The sequence below is a fragment of the Schistocerca nitens genome, chromosome 6 (assembly GCF_023898315.1).
Source record: "Schistocerca nitens isolate TAMUIC-IGC-003100 chromosome 6, iqSchNite1.1, whole genome shotgun sequence".
In the NCBI taxonomy this organism is placed as follows: domain Eukaryota; kingdom Metazoa; phylum Arthropoda; class Insecta; order Orthoptera; family Acrididae; genus Schistocerca; species Schistocerca nitens.
In genome coordinates this window covers 376,834,524-376,853,065 of record NC_064619.1, presented here as the reverse complement: position 1 = coordinate 376,853,065, position 18,542 = coordinate 376,834,524, and the positions used below count along the sequence as shown (strand labels likewise).

At 37.4% G+C, this 18,542-nt stretch overlaps 1 protein-coding gene across 1 annotated transcript in view; it reads left to right on the top strand.

Annotated features, from left to right (window-relative positions):
* Positions 1 to 18,542, top strand: part of LOC126263118 (elongation factor Ts, mitochondrial) — an 83,214-nt gene that overhangs the window by 11,233 nt on the left and 53,439 nt on the right. Inside the window, exon 2 of the mRNA XM_049960130.1 lies at positions 17,819 to 18,067. Coding sequence (XP_049816087.1) covers positions 17,819 to 18,067 — 249 coding nt within the window. The remainder of the gene's footprint in view (positions 1 to 17,818; positions 18,068 to 18,542) is intronic.

The following is an 18,542-nucleotide window of genomic DNA, read 5'->3' as shown; positions in this document are numbered from 1 at the left end:
ACTACTGATGGCCTTGGGAGAGCCAGTCATGACAAAACTCTACAATCTGGTGAGCAAGATGTATGAGACAGGCGAAATACCCACAGACTTCAAGAAGAATATAATAATTCCAATACCAAAGAAAGCAGGTGTTGGCAGATGTGAAAACTACCGAACTATCAGTTTAATAAGTCACAGCTGCAAAATACTAACGCGAATTCTTTACAGACGAATGGAAAAACTGGTAGAAGCGGACCTCGGGGAAGATCAGTTTGGATTCCGTAGAAATGTTGGAACACGTGAGGCAATACTAACCTTACGACTTATCTTAGAAGAAAGATTAAGAAAAGGCAAACCTACGTTTCTAGCATTTGTAGACTTAGAGAAAGCTTTTGACAACGTTAACTGGAATACTCTCTTTCAAATTCTGAAGGTGGCAGGGGTAAAATACAGGGAGCGAAAGGCTATTTACAATTTGTACAGAAACCAGATGGCAGTTATAAGAGTCGAGGGACATGAAAGGGAAGCAGTGGTTGGGAAAGGAGTGAGACAGGGTTGTAGCCTCTCCCCGATGTTATTCAATCTGTATATTGAGCAAGCAGTAAAGGAAACAAAAGGAAAATTCGGAGTAGGTATTAAAATTCATGGAGAAGAAGTAAAAACTTTGAGGTTCGCCGATGACATTGTAATTCTGTCAGAGACAGCAAAGGACTTGGAAGAGCAGTTGAACGGAATGGACAGTGTCTTGAAAGGAGGATATAAGATGAACATCAACAAAAGCAAAACGAGGATAATGGAATGTAGTCTAATTAAATCGGGTGACGCTGAGGGGATTAGATTAGGAAGTGAGACACTTAAAGTAGTAAAGGAGTTTTGCTATTTAGGGAGTAAAATAACTGATGATGGTCGAAGTAGAGAGGATATAAAATGTAGACTGGCAATGGCAAGGAAATCGTTTCTGAAGAAGAGAAATTTGTTAACATCGAGTATAGATTTAAGTGTCAGGAAGTCGTTTCTGAAAGTATTTGTATGGAGTGTAGCCATGTATGGAAGTGAAACATGGACGATAACCAGTTTGGACAAGAAGAGAATAGAAGCTTTCGAAATGTGGTGCTACAGAAGAATGCTGAAGATAAGGTGGGTAGATCACGTAACTAATGAGGAGGTATTGAATAGGATTGGGGAGAAGAGAAGTTTGTGGCACAACTTGACTAGAAGAAGGGATCGGTTGGTAGGACATGTTTTGAGGCATCAAGGGATCACAAATTTAGCATTGGAGGGCAGCGTGGAGGGTAAAAATCGTAGAGGGAGACCAAGAGATGAATACACTAAGCAGATTCAGAAGGATGTAGGTTGCAGTAGGTACTGGGAGATGAAGAAGCTTGCACAGGATAGAGTAGCATGGAGAGCTGCATCAAACCAGTCTCAGGACTGAAAACTACAACAACAACATATTTAAAAAGTCTGAAATCTGTCGTTAACCACCTAATAACAAAACAGATCATTAGCATGCAGGTTAATGATATTTTAGTGTATAGAGGTGTTACAAGTGGCTCAGACCATTACCCATTTAAAGCCTCCTCATGTCAGTGCAGAATGCTGCAACTAAAATTTCTGATCGCTTAACCTCCTCCTATTCCGTATTAGAATTCTATTATAGTAATGTGTAAAAGGCTGTGGGTTGGAATTACTAACTCACATCTGTTGGTCTATTAAAAATGCTCACCTTTTAGCAGTATTTACAGATTAATTTGTAATGTGAATATAAAAGACTAGTTGCGTGTCATTACAATTTATCACACAAAATGACTCATGGAATATGAAACTGATTAATTACCAGTAGTTAAAATAGCATTTCCTTACAATCATCAGAAGCAGGGGGGCATACAAACACAGAAAGAAATTAAAGAAATTACGGGTTAGCATTGCAGTGTAGACAGTCTGGGGCCTGAAAGCATATGACTACTCCTCCGGACTGAAGACAACAACAACAACTCCTATCGGCAGAGATACAATCTGAAACATGGTGGAACAGATAAATATGCAAATGCAGTGCATCAAAACATGACAAGTAGTATTCACATGGTGGCAGAGGAAGATGTTAGCACAGATAGTAGAAGTCAAAGTAATAAACTGTGGTGAATTAATGCAGTGGAAACACAAGTCTGTCAAAAAAAGATATAAATGTGACATAAAGTCATGCAGGAGGTTGGCAAGTTAAAAGTCAAACATCAAGCAAGGAATGACCTTATTGCTCATATGATGCATGTTGGAATTTATCCATCATCAGATATCTACAAGAAAAATATTTTATAAAACATAGCAATGCATGGCAATAGCATTGCACTTTGATTAAAAACACTGGGCACAAACTGTAATACATCTACCCAGGAATGATTGCTATACGTAGAGATACAGTATTTCCAGTTGTGTTTGAAACAAACATTCACAGACTACTGAAATTATTCTGCAGAGTGCAGACCAAGAAGACATCTTTGCCACCAGATGACATTACAGAATGTTTGGTGGCGTGAAGGCGCATCAACAACCATACATTTATTATACCATGTGTCTGATGGCTGTGAGCTAACTTTATTATTTAATAGAAATATTTTATTTATAAAAGTGGTAATGATATTACAGTGATAAAAGGTCACACAAAATATTTGTTAAATTTGGGAGCTTTTTGTGGCACCATACATCGTGAAAAGCTACAATCACAACTACTGTGCAAGCAACATAAAATTATAGTGTAAGATAGTAGTACAAACATTTCCACTATACAGGTGCAAGACGGGGCAGAACAACATGATAATTTCATTAAAACTAGGACAGTTTGTCTGTCAGACTCAAATCTGGTTCCATTAAGTATCCAGTGTGCGCTACTGCACTTACGTCAAATAGCATAACTAGTTGTGTTTTTTGTTTTTTTGTTTTTAGTGAATATACGGAGTATTTTAGTCTAAACAAAAATCAGTTGTGGGGGATCACTTGTCATGTCCATATAACTAAGAAATATTATTTGGTTCCATGTACTGTCAAACATTAAAATCGTAGCATCCTGTGCTGTTTTACAAAACTTAAACTCAAAGTATAAAATACATAATGTAATTGTACATCTCAAACCATATAATGTAAGACATAGACAGTAGAAATTTGGGGGGGGGGGGGGGGGTCTTGGTGGAGTGTAGCACCAAGTAACATGTCTTAGTGTTCTAAGGATTATGTGTAATTTCTCAAGACTGATTTTTGTCTATTTGCATATACTGAAATAATATTTACTATGTTTTATAAAATATTGGTTTCCTCCTCCCATTCCCCTCCCCCCCAAAGTTTTTTAATGTATGGATTTATATGTACAATTAAACTATGTATTTTTTGCGTTGAGATTATAACTTTTGTGAAGTGTCACAACACGCCATGATTTCAACATTTGACAGTAGATGGTACCAAATAATATTTCTTGGTTATATGGACATGATGTGAAATCCCCAGTGACCGGTTCTTGTTTATATTAAAATACTTCCTATGTTACGTTTAAAAAACTGGTTTTGCTCGTTACGAGAAAATTGTTGTTCTAATTCAGGTAAGCGCAGTAGCCCATATTGCATACTTTCTGATACCAGATTTGGGTGTGACAGATCGACTGCCCCAATTTTAATGAAGATATTGTATTCTCCTTCCCCTGTCTTACTGCCTGTATTTAAATTGATGGCATATGTTTGTATTGCTACTGCATATTTTAATTTTATGTTACTTGTTATATCACACAGTTGTTGTGATTGTAGCTTTTGACAGTGTGTGGTGCCACGAAAAGCTCCCAAATTTAACAAATATTTTTTATAACCTTTTATCACTGTAATATCATTACCATTAGTATAAAAATATATGTTTTAAAAAACGTTTGCTTACAGCCATAAGATATCAAGGTATAATAAATGTACAGTGGCAGATGCACCTTCGCGCCACTGTACATTTTGTAAATCCACCTGGTGGCAAAAATGTCTTCTTGGTCTGCACTCTGCAGAATTGTGTCAGTAGTTTCCAAATGTTTGTTCACATACAACTAGAAACTCTATATATAATGTGCCAGTGTTTTCAATCAAAGTGGAATGCTATAGCCATGTATTGCTTTTTTATAATAATTATTTTTTTTTTTGTGATGGATAAATTCCGAAACATGTCATATGAGCAATAAAGGCATTTCTTCCCTGATGCTTGACTTTTACCATTGTAGCCCAGTCAGCCTGAATCCAGAATTACGGATGTATTATCAAAAATGGTTAGTTATTAAAGATGAGTCAGATAACCTCTAATGTCCATAGGTATTGTATATGGTACCTCCAGTCTACAATTTTTTTTACACATTTTCCAGCTGATGCAACGAGAACACCTGTCAGTATCACAGAGTATACACTTGGCATATTCTGTTTGCCATTTGTTAAAATTTCCTTGTGCTATCAACGAGTGGCAACAGCTTGAAAGTGAATGTTACCGTGGTGTGCAACATGTCAGCACTTAAAACGTTCTTTTTCATGTTCACAAATTAGAAACGTGTTAATACTTACGAAAGTTTCATCTGTCACAGAAATAAATATCTTTACCTACAGACTGCCCTTAATGATTGAAAGTGTTCTTATTACTTGCAGCTATCACCCCTGGTACCTCAAGAAAGTATTAGTACAAATCCTGTCATTGTTTAATTGGTTATAGTGGTAGGGTTTATTTGTTTTTCACTTTTTGCTATTTGTTGTTATGTAAGCTTTCATTTTCTGTATTAAATTATGTTATTTCCTTACAAGTACATATATCAAACATTTATTTTATTACAATAATAGAAAAATAAGTAACGCCGTAAGCTCCTGTTTTTGCTGTAGTCCTAGCTGATGAAGAAATAGTGCAACTATAGGTAGTGGAGAACCCAAATGTTTCTGAATTTGAATTATTTGAAGAATAAGATGATGGTGATATAGCTATGAGGTGACACACAACAGCTGCCAATGAGTCGTTGTCTTGATTCAGAGGCTGGTAAGGTGCTTTTGAGTGAAATCCAAGACAGATGTGCAAAATAGATACACAAGACAGAGTAAGCAGTTTCTAGAAGCAGACTTCTGTTTTATATCTAAGATATAATTGACAAAGTTTTGTTATATTTTACTTTCCAGGCTTAATCCTGAAGCACAAGAAACTACATCATCTGACATTCCATCTGTGAAGTCACAATTTATATTTTTCATGTAATATGTTGACCAGACATTGTTTGATGATATGACTTATTTTATGAATGTAAAGCACGTTAAGCTAACAGGGAAATCAATGTATTGTAATGGAGCAGAATTAAGAAAATTTGGGGGGGGGGGTGTCATTATGTTAATTGCATTACCGGGATTCCCAAAATTGAGACTGTTGGAAAAGATGAACATATCCGTTGATCGCAGATGCAGTTAGCAGGGATTGGCTGTACCTGTAAAGAAATAACCTGAAATTGGTTGATGACATTATTGTGTTAGAGAAAACCAAATGAAGTGAAAGTTATTGAAAGGTGTGACACTCCTTGACAGACTAAGAATTGCATGTCAGAATCGGCCCTGACCAACTCATATATGTATAGATGAGAAGATGATATCTTCTACAAGCCAGTAAGAACAAGGTAGTTTGTCAGGGACATACCTCACTGAGTTTGCTTGAAGAACTACATCCAACAGTATACCTCTTGACTTTCATGTTTCTTGCGACTAGAACACTTATGTACATTGGCAGGTACTTCACATGTGGGAGCACTAGACAGTATCCTAACTCAGCAGTTCTCAACTATTTTTTCCTTTGAGGCACGCTAAAGTATGTTACAAACTTTCGTGACACACCAAAACCCCTACATGTGATGTTTTTCGTAGATGCAAAAAACGCATGCACATGAAGTACATACAATACATTTTTTATCTTATGTTCTAAATATTTTATCTGTGGAAGATGAGAAGACATTTAAAACCTTACGACACACCTAATATATGTGCACAACACAGCATTGTGTCATGACTTGGTTGAGGAACACTGTTCTGACTCATAGGTCAATCTTAGCAGTGGGGATATTGTGGCTAGTCATCTTTTAAAATCTGTGAGTTTCAGGAGAGATTTAGATTTGAAAATGGAGGGTCAAGATTCATGTGATCATATTGTGAGGACTAATGAAAATGTAATCAAATGCTTTGATAATAAACCTATTTATGTTGCTTCTTGGGATTTTGTTGTTCATCCTAGTGTCCAAATTCACCGTTGGTCAAAGAAAGATAAGATTTATATACAGACTTCTAGATCAAATGCAGTTACAAAATATAACACATATATAGGTGGAGACGCTGAGTCGTAGATAGGCACAACAAAAAGATTCTCACACTTAAAGCTTTCGGCCAATGGCCTTTGTCAACAATACACACACACACACACACACACACACACACACACACTCACGCAAACGCAACTTACACACACTACTGCAGTCTCAGGCAACTGAAACCGCACTGCAGTGCCACACCACATGGCAGTGTGGTTTCAGTTGCCTGAGACTGCAGTCGTGTGAGAGCTGCTTTTGCATGTGTGTGTGTGTGTGTGTGTGTGTGTGTGTGTGTGTGTGTGTCTATAGTTGACAGTTGACAAAGGCCATTGGCCGAAAGCTTTACGTGTGAAAATCTTTTTGTTGTGCCTATCTGTGACTCAGCATTTCCACTATATAGTGAGTAGCAACTTTCCTTCTCAGAATATTGTTACATTCCATCCTGGATTTTCCATTGTTTGACATATATAGGTGGTGTAGATCTCCCAGATCGATGGTAGTGGAAAAATACTCAATGAAAGGAAATCCAATTAATGGACGGTTCAGGTGAGCCATTATTTCACAGACTTTCATTTTGCAGCAGCATGGCTAGAATGAAGGCAAGTAACGTAAAATAATAAATTTATAAGGCGGCAGAACATAATGCAGTATCAACCTTTAAAGTTTAATGTACACCAAAGTCTAATTTTCTATGGAGTTCCAGAATATGTGCAAAACTCAATCTCAAGCACTGGTGGTGATGAGGATGACAGTGGTGGTGTTGGTGGTTGTGGTCCACCAGAGATGGTGGTCCACCAAGGACCTTACCATCTGCAGAATTCAGAGTGTTAAATGCTAAGCAACTGCCTCAGATAATGAACAGAAAAATATGTCAAAATGCAGATTAGGGACTTCTAGGGGCAGTGCAGCACATGTAAAGTGTTCTTATGCTTCACAACTGAGAGAAATTGTTTTGCTCTTTTCCACAAGAAGTTAATTTGTCTTGTGTTAAGTTTCTGTCACTAAAACAGCATTATCTTATATATTAAGAACAATTTTGTTGTGAAGGTTATATGTATCACTTTGTTTCAACATAGACAGCAGGTATTGAAAATGTACCACTGTAAAATGTGTATGAAAATAAAAATAATTTTTTTTGTATTTTTTACTTAATTTTGTCCATATCATTTGTGCACTGAGTTTCAACCAAATCAGACTTCAGACCTACCTTTAGGGCTCTAGAGGATAAAAGAAACTATATGGAATCAAAGAGAATGAGGAGACAAGCAGTCAGGTGCTAAAAGACAAATGAGGAATATAAAATGCACTGCCTCATAAGGCAAGCGGCAGAAACATTGTCAAACTCGATCATTCTAGAAGGGAGGCATAGAAATGCGTGGGCTTACAAACCTCGAAATCTTTGAACATTACCAATCAGCATTATTGTAACATTGTACTCCTTCCCTATGTGTTCCTTTCCAGTGATACATTTGCCTCTAACATAATTTTCATGGATTACAGTGTGTGGCCACATCAAACAGCACAGGTGGAAGAGCTCTTGGAATGAGAAGTTGTTCAGTAAATGGACTGGCCCACCCATTCCCCTGACTTAAATGCCATCAAGCCTGTATGGGATGTGTTGAGAAGACGTATTGCAGCATGTCCACATGCACCTATGACCATTGAGCAGTTGTCAACTGCATTGGTAGAGGAATGGGACACTCTAGCACAAGAACTCCTCTCCTGCCTTGAGGCTAGTATGGCAGCATGTTGCAGAGCATGCGTTGCCATCTTTGGTGATCACACATCCTATTAAAAACTGTGTCCTACCTTTTTTAATGTCCTGGGGACCATCATAAATCACAATGACTTCAATGTAATTTGTCAAACAATGGAAAATCCAGGGTGGAATGTAACAATATTATGAGAAGGAAAGTTGCTACACGCCATATAGTGGAGATTCTGCGTCGCAGATAGGCACAACAAAAAGACTCTCACAATGAAAGCTTTTGGCCATTGGCCTTTGTCAACAATAGGTACGCATATGTGCTCCCCCCCCCCCCCTCCCACACACACACACGAGTTTGTGTGTGTGTGTGTATTATTGACAAAGGCCAATGGTCCAAAGCTTTAATCGTGAGAGTCTTTTTGTTGTGTCTATCTGCAACTCAGTGTCTCCGCTATATTGCACTCAGTGTCTCCGCTATATTGTCATTGTAATTTGTCTTTGAATAAAAGTTTCATTTCTGTTTCTGTAGTAAGCAGTTTTTTCTATGTATGGTCCCAGTTTCTTCGAACTGTATTATTTGGCAGTGACACATCATGTAAAAGTTACGTTTGTCTTTAAAGTTTTGCCCACAAATGTAAATGCATTTCAGTGACAAGTACAATGAGTCATTTATATGGAAGGATTCTCAGAGATCTAGTGGAGTCAGAAAACAAAGATGGGATGAAGAAGAGCAACCAGGATTCAGAGTTGGTTGGCCTTCGCCAACAATGTGTTTTGTTTGAAACAGGTAATAGAGAAAAAATTAAACACCAGCAAAAGAACCCATCTTATGTTTGTAGACCTTCATAAGACGTGTGATACTGTACCTATACAAAGGCTCTGGAAAATACTACAGATTGCAAATATAAGTTACACTCTAATAAGGGCTTTCCAAAGTTTGTATAATGGTTCAAGATCAAGAATAAAATTTGGCAATAAAAGGTTTCCTGTCAACAGGGGTTTGCATCAAGGCTAGTGTGCACCTCTTACCATGTTGAAAATATGGTAGCAAAAGCTCTAAATCACTGAAAAGGAAGTACAGAGGAATAGGAGTAGATATGGGCGAAACTTGTTGTATACACTGCAATTTGCTGGCAACCATGATTTCCAAAGCAAAAGATGATTTAGAATATATGGCATAAAAACTACAGGAGTAGTATAAATGATGGGGCTTAGAACTTAACACCCAGAAAACAAAATATCTTCCAGATGGTGCATCATCCAACTTGTAATCTACCACCCTCCTTTCTAGTTGCAGCTGTTGTCCACATTAGTCTTTTATGAAGATTTGAGAGTAGCAAAGATTACAGTAAACTTTCTAGTTTACTTATCTTTTCACGTAGAGTTGGCTCCAGTTCTTCTTGTATAGAGGTCTGATTCTTGAAGCTGAAATTCGCATGTTTTAGGTCCTCATGGTTGAATTGATCTAAATAAATTTGAAGATTGTTGTTGCAGAATTTTTGTTGTTACATTAATATGTTTTGTCACATTTTAGTACATCATACAGTCTCTTGATTATTCACATTAAGAAAGCCAAAATTACATTGTTTACACAAAATACAAAAATTCTTCCGATCACATCAGAGGCGTGCTTACTCATCGGACGTAACGGGTTTACAAGTTTGCTTGACAAATGAATTTCTATTGGTTTTGAATATTACTTCATAAATGAACCCAGAAATGAACGTAATAAACAGTACTAGATTGTGTAATTAATAATAGAATTTTTAAGTGTGCCAAATAATTCATAATTTCAGATGTTTCCAAAAAAAATAATTTTAACTGTACATTCAGAACGAGTACTGATCGATTATAACATCCAAAATAAAGTAATTCCTTTTCATAAATTTTAGCTTGAAGTATAACATACTGTGCATAAAATTATATGAAAGTTTTCAGAAAAGCAGCTGAGATAATATTGACCTGTCCAAAATTAGAAAAATAGTACTGGCATCAACAACTACTGTTGAGGAAAAGTAATGCAAGAGAAAGGTGTCCCATTACAAACTAAATACAGAGAAAACTGCAGCTTGCTGTACTTACACATTACTAGGAGTAGAACTTATAACACAGGTAAAGATGACCAAGAAATTATAGTATGAATAGCTCAGGCTATAAAATTGACCTCTTGTTTAAATGGAATCCTTTGGAGTAGCAGACATAGAGTTTCAGACAGTAAGAAGAGGAAGTTGATGGCCTCTAAAATGGATATTCATTTGGAAAGAGAAGATGTATAATGCAGAGGTTCAGTTACAAAGGGTGGTAGAAGTATAATTAACAATTGACATCGAACAGAAACAATTAATGTGGTATATCACGTCCAAAAGATGGACGAATCCAGGTTACCTAAGAACATTACGCTATGGATACCTTCAAACCACAGGAAACATGAAAGGCCAAGGAAAACTTGGAAAGGAGGCAACGTAAAAGCAAGGAGGTCAAGACAGTTAAGAGAAGTTGGGCATCAGGCAACATGGGAAAAGTGTGTGTATATATTTTGCTTCACTTTTCACTCATTGAATTGAATTCCATCTGAAACAGAAAATTCTGATTGCAGTTTCAAACTGATCTGTAGTGTAGTTCACAGTTGTAAACATGACTACCGAATATATTTGTGGTGACATGCAAATATGAAGCAAAATGTTAAGTATAATCTGGGCAAAACTGCAACAATTGCTGACCACAGGAATGTGGACAGTATAGAAAACATCACATTCCAAAAAGTGTGCCGTTGAAGGATTTTCATACCATACTGTATCAAAGAGTAACATGACAATCACAACTGTTCTTTTATCCCTTGTCTACATTTTTTTCTGACCATAATAAATGAGTACTTTTGTGTAACTGTCTCTTTAAAATCATTCCAATCAAGTGCCCATAATACACCTGTGTCTAGGGTTGTTTTTATCAAAAGGAAAATTCATACAAGAAAACTATAAAATATGAGACAAGAAATTGCTGACCAGAGCTTACTTTCAGGAGATGAGCTGCTGATAGTCACATGTAAAAGAATACTCTCTGTCCTATCTTTTGGAACTAGTAGTTCCTTCCTCGAAGAGGAGAGACAGATGAGTTTGGGAAGTCAAAAAATAAGAGCAGGTCACACAGACCCCAGGATGGAAAGGTCTGAGTGAGCTACCCGAATATATTGTGTGTCTGCATGTTCACATCACGCAAGTACTGACTGGCCAACAATTCTGTTCAGTAATTTTATAGTATCCATTTTTTCAGTGTCATTGTGACTTTGTCAGTATTATCATGCAATACAAACAGTGGAACGTCCAGGGATGAAATAACAATCATGTGGAAAGAATAGATTGCTATCCACCTCACAGAAGAGGTGGGGTCACAGACCAGCACAATGAAAAACAATACTAGAAACATATCAACTTTCAGACAAAATCATCCATGAGAAGTAGAACTGTCCCACATTCACAGAACAACAACTCACAAACACATGGCCAATGTTTCCAGTTGCTAAGGCAGTTGGGGCTTAGCACCTGGAGACAGTGGCTATGTATGTGTCAGTTGTTGCTGTGTGACTTTGTGAGACTTCTATTTCTGGAAGAAGACTGTGTCCGGATAGCTGAAAATAGTTATAGTATGGTGAAACTCTGCTTTCGCACCTTTCAAGAGACTTGGAAAAAATGGTATAAAATGTGGGAAATAACTTTTTAAGCTGTATAGATTACATGTACTACCCCCTTGTATTTTCATAGTTTTGTATGATATACATACATATTTTTACTATATAATAAAGGTTATCTTAATTGCGTGCTAAGTTTAGCAGTTGACATGACATTTACCGATAATTTAGCACAGCAAATTGCACTAAAAATAACGCAAACAAAGCAGCCGCCATGTTGATTTACATGTTTGCAAAGCTAAGGTGGCGTATTTGGCAGTTCTCTATTTATACTTGCAGGCTACAAAAAGTGCAGTTCAAGTGTACACTGCATTAAAGATCTCTCTAAACTGCATCATTTTTAGTGTAACTTTCCTGCAAATGTGATGTCAGCAGATGTCCACAGTACATCTAGCTGTTTTAGATTTTGTAAAGAAAAGTATGTGACATATTGTAAAGTGCATTAAAAATGGCATTACACTACAGATCAGTATGTTACTGCAGCCTTTATTACACACTCACTGGCTTGGTCAACTGGCAACCAAACTGTCACCTTCCAATCAACCTAGTTGTCGGGGCTCCATTGCAGATCTGTCTGTATCCACAGCCAAGATGACAGGGAGGGTACCATACTACACTTCAGCTTTTTAAGCAAACATTTTATGAAACATTATTAAGTTATTTTTATTTATTATACTGACGTTTAATTTGGATGGTCTTACACGAATATTATGTGAACAAATGCGTACAGTAGTTACTACTTTTTAATAGAAAAATCCAAAAATGTAGGTTGTTTTATCACTGTCACTTTCTGCACTGTCAGTGTTTTCTTCTGTCTGAAAGTCAATCTCATCATCAACAGACACGCTTTCCATGCAGCTATTCCCATGTTGAAGTAACTACCCATTTACTCGAATTTAAGCCGCGCTTTTTTCCGGTTTTTGTAATCCAAAAAACCGCCTGCGGCTTAGAATCGAGTGCAAAGTACGGGGAAGTTCTGAAAAATGTTGGTAGGTGCCGCCACAACTAACTTCTGCCGTCGAATATATGAGCGCTACACAGGCATGCTTTGCAGACACAAAGATAAATATTGGCACCAAAACCTCTGCGTCAGCAAATAAATTAAAAGAAAAGGTAGAAGAATGTAAACATAATGCCGTGTATTCTTTCGTGTTTGCTGCTATGCCATTTAAATCCTGTCTGCCTAATAAACTACGAAACTAGAGTGAGACAACAGGAAACACGGAAGAATATACATATCATGTCATGTTTATACTGACTAGATTTTTAAATCTAAGATGACCAATTTCCGTGCAGAATGTAATGTACTAAAGAGGCGTCTGCAAAGATTTTCAAACGGAGAAAATTTTTCGCTAAACTCTCGTTTAGAACAACTTCTATCATATGCAGAAGAAAATTTTTCGCTAAACTCTCGTTTAGAACATCTATCATACGCAGGATATTATTTGGTTCTTGTTGATCATTATCAAAGAAAGCAGCAGTGTAAGTAACAACAAATAGCAGTCTCTTGCCTTTGTTTCGCTTATGAGACAATTCCTCTCTCTCTCTCTCTCTCTCTCTCTCTCTCTCTCTTTTGTAGCGCGCACAAAAGCGAGCCATGCCGCGAGCGGCAACAGGTCGTGAACAATGCATGACACAGTACAATAATGCAGTGTCAGCTTAGAGTGACGTAAACACCTATAACAAAGAGAGCGGCAGTTATCAGATCAAAACACAATAAGCAATCGATTCAAACCAGACGAAGCACGTGAAAAAGGAAGGGTACCCGTATAAATACGGACTGAGCGCCTGACACATAGCAATGGCTACTTGGTAAATTTTAACTGTTAAGCTTACGACTCGAACCAAACTACTGTAGCTGTATCTTCATCCATTCGACCTAAATTGTGTCTCATGTTACAATGGACCAACTTTGTTTCGATTTGGAGGTGCGCTCTAAGACTTTTCTCTCGTCTTGAATTTCGAGTCTCAAATTCTAGTTGCGGCTTAGATTCGGGAAAAATTTTTTTTCCTTGATTTCGAGTCTCATTTTTCAGGTGCGGCTTAAATTCGAGTGCGGCTTAGATTCGAGTAAATACGGTAGGTTTACAGTGTCATCATTGATACCAAGGTCTGTTGTGTAAGCTCCATTTCCTTCATCGGCTTAAATGAATCCCACTTTTTGGAAGCAGTTGGATATTTTGTGGCCTCCTTAATCTCTGTCCATACCTTGGCAATGTAATGCAAAACATCTAAAATTGATACATTAAAGCAGGCTGGGTACCTCCATCAGAGTTAATGCCTTCTGCACAATCGCCTTCATATAGTATATTTTGAAGACATGGAAAATACCAAAATCCAAGAGCTGTAATTTGCTTGTGCAGTTTGGCGGCAGAAAATCTAATTGCATATTACGTAACCTTATATTTTTGGGATGTGCAGAGAAATAATCCACCAACAAGAGAATTTTCCTGTTGTAGGTTCCCATTCTTGCATCAGGGCAACATTGCTTTTCAGATATTTCTGATGTCATCCACACTTTATTTTTGGGACTGTAGATTGTTTGCAGCGTTTCTATATTTTTAAAGCAACATGGTTTTTCTATTTGCTAGTCACGAATGTTTTAATTTTTTCGGAACCATTTACATTTGTGCCTAAATGACAACTAGGTGAACTTGAATGTGTTTGCTTCCTTCACAATTTTCGCCATTGAAGGAAAATGTTTTGTTTGACAGGATGCTGAAAAAGGGACCTGTTTCCTCAATGTTGAAAATATTCTTTGTTTTATGTTTCTTCATAAGGTCCTGTAACCTACCACACAGCTCTTTACTAACAGTTTTTATATCTACACTGTGTTTTTTTTACACATACATTTAAGTTCACAACCATGTATTACTTCTTAAATTTATCAGTCCACCAGTTAGATGCAGAAAAGTCCTTGATCCCAACCACATTGGCGATTTTTAGTATCTTTTGTGCAATATCACACCATTCACTGGAATGTATGAAGCAGCTGCTGCCTGAAACCAGTTCTTTGTAACTTCTTCTGGTTCCACATATTTTAAACAACTGGAATATTTCTGGTTTTTGGAATTTGGCCCACTGTTACTTGCACTTTCCAAAATGGAATCTCTGTTTTTCACAACGGTGCTCAGCAGAGAGACAGGGATTCCTATACTTTGTACTAATGCAATGCTTGTTCCACAATGAGCTTCAGCTCTTTTGAGAATTTTTACCTTGTCTTCCATAGAAAGGGTTTTTCTATCTCTTTTGGTAACATTTGTTTTTTTCATTTTAAAACTGTGACAGAAAAAAAATTGAAAGAAACAACTAACCTAATACTTCAGTCACTTAACACAAGGCTATGAACATGCTACATGCTATTCACAATAAACGCTTGGTGCAGTAGTTGGTGAGAGCAGCTGTGTTGATTGAGATTGCCTCACATCTGTTATAGGTAGGCCTACAGTTTAGTCAACACTGCCAATGTTTTCAGTCTTGGCTAGCAAATGACAGTATGTTCAGTTCGTATACAAATCATAAAGGAAACTACCATATATTATCAAATTACAAATACTGGGAAATGGATGTCCTTGCGTATGATCATAATCACAGGCCAAAGTTAATGCTGAAACAAGATGGCTACAATGACATAAGGATACCACTTATTGTGTAGCGCACAGAACTAAAAAATGAAGTTGGTAGTGACATGGAACAGGTGAATGTTCCTCTGAAGTCTCATCTTCTTCCGACTTGTATCAAAACAGCTACTCCCATCAGCCACCATGCCGAATTGAGGTTAGCAGTGCCAGGAGACAAATCATGAATTGTTCCAACTTTTACTGATTCAGATCTGCTGAGTAGTGCACACTGGTGTCAAGAAAGTTGACCTGTAACAATTGTAAGTACTTCAAGACTGACGCAGTGCGTGCATCATTTTATGTTAATTATGACAGTTTTTCGTCCATAAACAATGATTCATAAAGTGTAAATCATGGGAAAATTATAGATGTGTTAACACTAAAATAGGTGCAAATTAAGATTGTGAACATAGTAAATTTGACGGGAGTGATAAAAAATGAAGTATATGGTGATAAAATGTTAATTCCGGGAATGTGAAAGTGAAATTATACTGTACTCATTTTTATTGTGACCGTCTGCAGTTCAACATCTCTTCTATTTGATGAGAAGCAGTCTATCCTTTCCATATTGCTCTCCTCTAGTTGGTGAGTAGCAATCTATCCTTTCCGTACTGTTATCATACCATTCTTTTTTCAAAGTGGAAGGTTAATTTTTGTTGACAGTTTATTGCATGCTGCAATCATCTTTATGATCGTTCTTTGCATTGCCTCACATCAAATCTTCTGCTGTATTCCAACAGTCAGTGTGCGTTCTGAGTTAACTGCTGTACAGAAGAGTCTTACTTGCACTTTAAAAGATGATGTGCCCGTGCATTAGTAGATACCGTAGCACAGATTAACGACCATTTGTATCCCACTGTTCAAAGGTATCGCAGTATGTAAATTTTTCATTTGCCTTTTAACTTCCATAGTATTGTTTCAATATGAAAATTGAGAAAACTAAAATAATGAGAGAGAATTGCTGCACATCACTTACCTTCAGGAGGCAGGATTCAGTGCTCACTCTGTTGAATGTGAGTTTGGATTGGATGGTGAAGTGATATTTCTTGGGCACCTCCTCAGTGCCGGTTGACCAGCATCTCTAACCCAGCAAACAGAACCTCCCATTCTACATAAAATATACCAACCAATTCCTGGAACGTCAAATTCATTCTCTCACCTCTTCCACATGGAACCTCCCTCCTCATTATTGATGCAATCTCACTTTATACCAATATCTCACATATGCAAGGTCTCTCAGATCCAGAACACTGTCTCCACTAACAGCCACCTGAAAGTCTTCTTACAACTTTTGTTTCTTTTCACATTAGCCATCGCATTGGTGGTTAGCACACTGGACTCGCATTCGGGAGGACGACGTTTCAATCCCGCATCCGGCCATCCTGATTTAGGTTTTCCCTGATTTCCCTAAATCGGTCCAGGCAAATGCCGGGATGGTTCCTTCGAAAAGGCATGGCCGACTTTCTTCCCCGTCCTTCTATAATCCGATGAGACCAGTGACCTCACTGTTTGGTCTCTTTCCCCCAAACAATCCAATCCACATTAGCCATCGTCATTCTGACCCATAACTGCTTCATCTTTGAGGGCCAGATCTACAAAAAAATTAGTCTTCCTCACTGAAGCCCCACATCTAAACCTCTTTGCACATAAAACCAACCAGCATTTCGATACCTGGCATCCCTTCCACATGAAATGCTGCTTTCGCTACACCCAATGCATCCACACCAATTCCTTCACCAAGGCTGTGACATTCTCACGTCGAGCCTTGAAATGAGATCTCCGCTCCTTGATATCCTCCTCACAACTCTCACTGTTGCCTTCCATTGCCCTGCTAATCTCCATAACATCTTTGTCAAACATATGACATTCTCAAACAAGTACCCCCCAACTTCCAAATTAGGGTTATTTTTCTTATTAAGTCTACCCACTTTGTCTGTTTTAGAGATATACTCTTGCCACTTGTTGCAGTTACTTTTGCATATGTCGAATTTTGTAGCCTGATTGCATGATTCCATCTAGTGAATATTGTTTCACAACAAGAATCATGCAATTAAGTGTTTATTACATTTCAGTTTACGACATTTCGAACAGTAAACAATTCCAGATGCGTCAGTGGGACAGTTACATGTCCAAAGATAAAGAATCTTCGTATTATTTGGTGGAACTGTAATTACTGAACATGTCCAGCTTGAACACACAGCTAAAGCAGATTTTGTGCTTCTCGAGTCAAAAGCTTTTTTGTCGGGAGGTGAAAGAGAGGAGTAAAAGCTTAAAAAGATGATTCTAGGAACTGTGGTTCAAAAAGAAATACACACTTTGAAGTTTTTTCTATTCCATGTGAAGAGTTTCTCATATGCCTGTCATTACAGAGTTTGTTAAAATATATTACAGTCAGTCAGATAAATCCCATTCACTTCATATTTTGTACACAGTTGTCTACTGACAGATTTGGAAGAATTTTCTTCATAAGTCTCATATATTGATGTATTTTTCAGGCAGAAAAGTGGCTGAAAGCTCAAGCTCAAGCATTAGGTTGGTCAAAAGCAACAAAACTGGAAGGAAGACCAACTTTACAAGGGCTTGTTGCCCTTACTGTTGATGGAAGAAATGCTGCTATGGTGGAACTTAATTGTGAGACAGATTTTGTAGCAAGAAACAAAAATTTTGTGTCTTTGGCCGAGTTAGCTGTGAGAACGTGTCTAGATTTTACAAATAAACAATCTACTATCCAACAAGTGACCAAGGTAAATTACATTAATTTTATTGACATTTGATTTTTTTGTAAGTTTATGAGAATGTGGTATTTACTTTTTAATCATGTTCCATATGGTTGTGTTTCCTTTTTCTTTATGGTTGAATATTCTTTGAGTTTCAGATCATCTTAGGTTAGCAATATATATTTTTATCAGTTTCTATATGTCATTGAGGCACAGTCACAAATGTCGCGCTATTTGCTCTCTCACCTTGACTTTTTGTCCGATTCCGAACTACAGTAGTACTCAACTGCCCTCAGTACGAGACTCATTATTTGTCAGGTCTCTGGTGTAAAGGGTATTTCATTTGTATACGATTAGCACACTTAATTAACTGGTCAGTCCAAGTGAAATCAACCAGTGGTCTGGTTTCGGATACCTCAAATTTTTTTGGTTTGTTTTGTACATTAATAGTAGTGGTTGTTCGCATGAAAAATCCCAACCCAAAAATGAATCTTTCATGTTT